This window comes from Nuphar pumila, chromosome 10 (genome assembly GCF_984573655.1).
Source record: "Nuphar pumila chromosome 10, dmNupPumi1.hap1.1, whole genome shotgun sequence".
In the NCBI taxonomy this organism is placed as follows: Eukaryota; Viridiplantae; Streptophyta; class Magnoliopsida; order Nymphaeales; family Nymphaeaceae; genus Nuphar; species Nuphar pumila.
Genome location: NC_143258.1, coordinates 115,999,186 through 116,006,444, shown reverse-complemented (window position 1 = coordinate 116,006,444; position 7,259 = coordinate 115,999,186). Strand labels below are relative to the sequence as shown.

The 7,259-nt window shown below is 39.3% G+C and overlaps 1 protein-coding gene across 1 annotated transcript; it reads right to left on the bottom strand.

The window, feature by feature from the left end:
• Nucleotides 1-3,069: 3,069 nt before the first annotated feature.
• On the bottom strand, nt 3,070-6,173 carry LOC149828018 (nudix hydrolase 24, chloroplastic-like). The gene is made up of 9 exons (XM_090018320.1): nt 5,905-6,173; nt 5,583-5,647; nt 4,890-5,094; nt 4,709-4,789; nt 4,413-4,538; nt 3,964-4,043; nt 3,773-3,888; nt 3,556-3,676; nt 3,070-3,436 (listed from the first exon to the last, which is right to left on the bottom strand). Exons 1-9 carry the CDS (start codon nt 6,145-6,147, stop codon nt 3,367-3,369), a joined length of 1,107 nt encoding a protein of 368 aa, XP_089874446.1. The 5' UTR covers nt 6,148-6,173; the 3' UTR covers nt 3,070-3,366.
• Between the last annotated feature and the right edge of the window lie 1,086 nt (nt 6,174-7,259).

Here is a 7,259-nt window from a genome sequence, read left to right as displayed (position 1 = left end):
TTGTTTTCTTTAAAACATGTTCACCCACAAACACTTTTTGTTTTTTGTTTTTTGAGTGAAACTCTACTGGACACCAAAACACATCTCAAAGGAACGTGCGGAATGAGGTGTCATGCGTTTGCATGGGCCCCATGCAATGCGCACATTCAAACGCCACCACCGCCAATATACTGTGTGGGGACAGACAGGGGAGTGTTTCCCTTGACTACTCAATTTTTCTTGGGTTACTTGTCATGACATTTAAGAGAGAGTAGAAAATGTGTTGTGAGTGTTGACTTGAAACACAGATTTGACTTGAAACACAGTTTTTTAGGCCAATTCAGAACGAGTCACTTGAGTATCGATATCAGCCGAATCAGCCCTGAATCATTTGGCCAACTATTCAGGTGAATCGGCCAATACAGATACTCAAGTGACTCATTCTGAATTGGCAAAAAAATAATTTAAAAAATATTACATATCGTGACACGTGTTAAAACTATTAAAATACTATTAAAAAATATGTTTTAGTAAATTTTTACATTTATTAAAAAAATAGCCAATTTCAGGGGTGAAGCGTACCGATTTTCTGCCGATATGATGCGTATCGTGCACCGATACTGACAACATTGGTCTAGACCCAGTATCCTATTTCCTGGTCATAGTTCAACGGGCTGATAAATACATCTATCCACACAAGAAAATTCCTCCCACAACTCCTTGATTACATCGACTGTCTGAAACTTCTAAAGGTTTTTAGAATCTAGGATCATTCAAAGACAGTGAAGTCATTAATTCGCATTCAATCCATAGGGTTGAATCTTACATCAATTTGATGACTTGAGTTCAACCCTTTGGGCTGAAACCTACATCAATTTGATTAAGTGGCTTTAGTTATATGAATTCAACTTGGAATTAGACAACTATTGCCTGTACCACTAAAATGAGTGCACAAGAATGTGCATGTCCGTATGCCATTGCTCATAGGTAGGGGTGTCAACCGGTCGGGTTTACCTAGATCCGACCCTAACTAAACCCTATAAGGTCCGGGTATGGTGATAAATAAGAAGACCCGATTAAGACCAGGATCCAGACCTGAAGGTCTGATTAATACATGAACCTGGGTATAGTTTGTGAATTTTTATACCAGACCTGGACCTGACCCGAGTTCCGATTAAGACTCACAAATTTTCAATGTAAAAATGATAAAAAATATGGTTTTACCGGGTATGATCCGGGTGTGGTTCATGTAGTTCTTATCGGGTTTGGATATGACTTTTCTTATAGTGGATCCAATTAGACCTGGACCCAGACCCGATACCATACCCAAAATTGGGTCCAAGTCTGGTTTCACCTGAGTCTGACCCAAACCCGACCCGTTGACATACTCCTACTCAGGCGATGGCTCAGTGATAACTGATGAGCCAGTTCTTCCTGTTGTGGGACAAACATACATGATCAAAATTGACTAGGGTATCAATGGGAGAGCAGATCAAGTGATTTGTTTGACATCTTCACCGTTCATTGCTTCATTTCACAAGGACCTCATGGTCCTAGTGTACATTGTGGACGGTGAGGATGCCAAATCACTTTTCTAAAAGTGATTTGGCGGATGACTTGATCTGCTCTCATTTCAACGTGATTTTTGTTGTTGATGGTCACTTGGATCAATAAATTAATGACATTTTTTTATGATAGAATCGATGGCATTTTAGGTAAAACGAGTAGCAAAGCATGGGTAGTTTTGATAAGTATTTATCTCAAATAAGTAATAACTAAAGAAAATATATTTTTGATAAAAAATAAGGGTAACTTACATATAGGTGCTTAAGGTATGCCGGATGTAAATGGGTCACCTTTGTAGCTCCTCATTTTTTAAATACCAGAGGGCAAACAATAGGGATGACAGTAGACCTGGGAAAAATGGGGTCCCGCCCCCACCTCGCCTCGTTTGGACCCGGAATGGAGGACATGAAATGGGGAATGGACTGTGGCTGAAGGTTAAAATCAAAACACATGCGAGGATGGAGGTGGGGCTGAACTTACTCTTTTTCCTGCCCCACCTTGCTCTGCTCCCAATCTCCCTTAAAAATTTATTATTTTACCCTTATACGTATTATAAAATCTTATATATATATATATATAAAAGGTTAACATAACCCTTTCTTGAATCTCTCCTTTCTCCTTCCTTTAACGAGCCATATGAGCTTTCATTTTTCTCCTCCCCTTCTTCTCCTTTCTCTAACGGCGAAAGGTGGCAGTGGCGGAGGGATCTGAAAAAAGGGGCTCTGCCTAGCAACATTTGGAACGAGGATGAAAGATATGAAACGGAGAATAGACCGAAAATGGAGGTTAAAATCAAAACTCGTGCATGGATGAAGGGCAAAATTTTGAGATGGGGCCGAGGGTAGAGACCCCACCTTAGTCCACTGCCATTCTTACTCAAGGGGTCCACCAACTTTGGTTAGTCCACCGAACCCCATGCCTTGCAGAGACTAAAGGTACATTCTAGTAACAATGGGATTAGATCAGGCCTCTTCATCTCAAGTGTCTTCACAAACCTCCTGTTAGGTAGGTGTGCTCGACCGGTGGGCATATAAAAAAAATATTAAAATATTATTAGAAAGTATTTAAAATTATTGAAAATTATGTAATGTCTGTATGTGAGTCATCTCTGTGTATCGTAACATGTCCAACTTGTGTCACCTATGACATGCACTGCAAATGGCGTGTGTGCGCCATGCCCAAACTTGAAACAATTTAAACAGTAAAACAGGAAAGTCGCCCTTTGGAAAATTAATCCTGCTACCTTTGGAAAATTTAAAAAATTTAAATAGTAAAACAGGAATGTCCAACTTGATAGTGATTTAATCCTGCTATCTTTGGAAAATTAATTCTCCCTCTTTTTTCAAACCAAGCGTGGACATATCATTCTTGTGACACAGAATTCTACACTTGTCCCTTCCCAACATACAATAGCATATGACCAAAAATTAGCTGTATTGGAATTTGGAAGTAAGAAGCCACGTCTCTCTAATTATGTCAAACAGGAAAGTCCTCTTTGAGTCATTCACATTTAAGAGAAAAGTGTGAACAAAATTTGTTACTTATGCTGCACGTTCCTGCTTGTCAGAGTCAAAACACTCTGAAAGGAAATAATACAAGGACTGTCTTGCAGGCCAATTTATTCACTTTGGCACATGCACTTTGCACAAGATGAAGGTCTTCAATTGCCACTGATTTACACGAGACACAAAAGATATGATCTGGAAAAAGGAAGAAAACTACAATTTTGCATTGAATATTAGACTACATCCTATTATTTACATAAACAAATAATTGAAAAAAAAAAGAATCTGCTGTAGCCTTCATCCTTGTATGGGCAACTCAGAGGCAGTTTCCTCTTCTTAGGCTTTTCAACAGGTTTAAATATCCTTGCTGCTCGGGTCTTATCATCCTGCAAAGATTAACAAGAGGGTATTTCATTAAACCAGCCAATATGCTTTAAGAAACACTCAAAACACATGTATAGGTGCACGCGCACACACACATACACACGCAAAGAACTACTCTTACCCATGACGTATAAGGAAATCAATGGTCACTATAGCACAACTTGGCTTGAACTTTGTTGAAATTTCAAGAATTGTCTTGACGTCAGGAATTGACAGTAGGTTGAAGCTTTCCACTTCCCCATCTGTTTAATAGATGAAACTGATTAGACCAACTTAGGCAAAGGTTTAGTAAATTAAAATTCAAAATATGAATGCGAAAGAACTAGAAGAAAATCAACCTGTGCATTGAGGCATAAAATTGCGAGGGACACGCAAGTCATAGCAGAAGAGTACATATCTCTCAAACTTGCATCCTTCAATCTGTTCATAGCTCAATATGGTCACCGGCATTGCCCTGTATCCAACCAACAATTCATTTAGCATAAGCAAAGAAATGTGTTTCAAGAAATTCTGTTGGTGCTGAACATACTTTTCGGCAATTGAACACGGAATTCCAGCTTCTTCCCAGCACTCCTTGATTACATTTTCTTTACATGTAAGTCCCTCGGGCTGCATTGATACTTGTTGATCAGGACTCAAAAGAGATGGAATAAATACAGAAAAGAAGATGAAAACAAAGAGTTTTGTTGGGACATGTGGAACCCTGTTGACTTAATTGAGTCCTGATATGGATCGGTGAGTCGGCAAGGAGTAGGATGGCTAGGCCCTGGACAAGTGAGTTGCAAAGGGACTAGACCAAGTCCATCCATCTAGCCAATTCAGCAGTCCACATGAATTATCTAAGTCTCCGACTTAGCCGACTTGCATATCGGTTTTAGTGAATCAGGACTCGAGTATGGTCCTGAACTCATTACAGTCATTACATAGAAAAACTAAGAAGAATGCACAGCCAGGAAAACATGATAAAACATCACTTACTAGTCCACCAGCAACAAGTTGGTCAAAAAATCCAGGGTAAGTGCTTTTAGTTAAGCTCCTCTTCCCAACCCACACCTTTTTCTCTCCTTTCATCTCAACATAGCCATTGACATGGACTGCATATCCCTAACAAAAAGAACATACCAACCATTAAATCAATGAAATGTCTACACTGCACACAAGGCATTGATCATGCTGTACATGGTATAGATACCAAAAATACAAAAAAAACAAACAATGTATTTCATAGTTCTGAAAGAAGAAATGATAGTTGAAAGGGATATAAAAATATTTACCTGAACCCCAAAATATGGTGCATAGCTTCTGTCAAGAGAGAAAATTGTGTCCCCATCAAAGTGAGTTGACACTGCATAAAGCTGCTCAAAGAATCGAAAAAAGAGAATGCAAGCAAATTAGATGACAGCATACAAAGAAGAGACAGAGATTCAAGAGTCAGTGTGGCCCCAAAAAACTAACCTCCCCATGTGGCTTTGGGAGTAAGCCTTTTGAGTGAAGGGTCTTCACCACATAGTCCATTGCTGATGTTCTCTCTTCTTTGGTCCTCAGGGTAGGCTCCAACGCTAGACCAAGACCTTCACTATGGGTATTTTTGCGCACATCTCCCTCAATATCCCATACTAAGCTAAACACATCTGAAAATTCTCCAAGATGCTCCAAAAACCTGCATAATTTTATATATTCCAGTGAGATAAGACTTGATTGAATCCACATTGCACCCATCAACTAGGGGCTTCAATCAGTAAACATCCATCTCCAAAACTGAAAAGTCTCATTTTTTTTTATCAATCTTATCAATTGCATAGGCGGTTTACATAACATTTTTTAATGAAACGTGTCATCTGATGGACTTTTACCTAGTGAACCGATTTGATTCAAGATCGATTCGATTTGATTTTGTTTCTTTTTTTCTTAAGAAGCCGATTCACCTAGTGAACCGATTTTAACAACATTGCTCAGGATGTTCCCCAGATGCCACAGATTCGGCTTTCCCTAGTATCAAAACCCGTGATAGTTAAGGAGCAGCAGTGTGGGGTCAGTCCACTCTCGGGGTTTTACAACTAGAGGGGGGGTGCCAATTAAGACCTACATGTAATATCTTGCAACTCTTGATAGATATGATCAATTACACACGTGGAGTAGATTACTTACTTTGGGTTTACGTATCCAATTACACGTCCTTCAAAGAAGAAAGGTATTAAGGAAGGCTTCTTTTCCTGTAGGAAAGTCACACGTTACAATCAGCTCATTCATGTTTATAAAAAACACAGAAAAACTGCAACCACATGAAATTTCTTTTCTGCAGTAGAAAATCTTAAACATGCTCTGATGAAGCAAATTTCCGCCACCTGCGTATTGGAAATTCTTGTAGCTGGGATGCTTAGACTGTAATGCTATCTTTAAATCGACGAAGAGGTCACGAACGAACTAAAAAGGAAAAGTAGAACTCCGAGCTCGATAAATGGGGTCTTACCAATCCAAAGCTGCAGAGTTTAGAATGCTTCAAGTAAGGTTCCAATGATGGTGCTGCTACCTTCTTTGCTTCCACCTCTAAGAGCTTCAGACTCGCCACTGGGGCAATTCTTCGCCGCCAAGTGGCAAGCCTCGACGGGCCGCGATCATCTTTCCGAAAACAAGAAAGTGATGATGATGATGATGATGATGAGGATGAAGAGGAAAAGGAGAGAGCAGGGGATGCCTTGCAGAGATAAGCCATTGTTTGAAGGCTTCAAGGTGGTGGTGATTAAGTTCTTATGCAGAGGGTTGATGCTGCCCGTTTATACAAGTATACAACCACTTAACTATGGAGAGGGTTGATGCAATTTGCTAATCAGTTCGTTGAAAAGACTAAAATACCCTCATGGCAGTGCCGAGCAAATAGCAGTAAGGAAGGAGTGATGGGTGTTGGGGATACATTGGTCATAAGTGATTTGCCTTTTGGAGTACGTGGAGAGAAGGAAAAAAGGAAAGGACGCAGAAATTGCAGGCTTTGAAAATTCAAACTATGATTCAAAGGATTTCGGTCAAACACAAAAGGATTTCAAAGTCAAAAGATCGTACGAGTTTACGTGGAGAGAGATCTAGAGAGAGAGAGAGAGAGAGAGAGAGAGAGAGAGAGAGAGAGAGAGAGAGACCTGTTCTTTTGTCTCGTAGAATATACAGGATTAAGATTAAGAAGTGATCTCCGCGTGACGTTCGAATAATTTTTTTCTGTCTTCTTATTCATAAACTTAATCTGGCAAATCGTGATATACATAATTTGGATAGTATGGACACAACATGTAGGCAGGATTTTACAAGGCTTAAAAAATCAATGGCTATATTTTCTTGGCTTATTTCCGCTAGAGAAGAAATTATAAAAACTATAAACCCTATGACGCCAAAGATTCCACCCCCCCAAAACCATATTTGAATTGCGCTTCAACTATATCAACCATACTTGAACTGTAAGATAATCAGTCTCCCGAAACAGTTAAATTTTTTTTTTTTTAAAAGCCCAGCCCTGATTCCATATGAAATAGATTTTTATCCATTTTTGTAGCCCAGCCCTGGCTGCAGCAAATAGTTTGATTCGTCCATATGAAATAGTTTTTTATTAATAATTATAGTCATTTTTTATTTTATCTCAAAAAAAAAAAATTTTCAGGGCGCTGGCCCTGAACTCCCCACTATCACACAAATTTTTTTTTCTACACCCCTGTTTGCCGCCCCCCCCAACATGAATCCTAGCTACGCCACTGCTAGAATACGGCTCCTGAATGATCACCGATAAATCTAAGGTATGCTTAGGTATTACATGGGCATGTGTTTTGGTGAAAAAACACAATT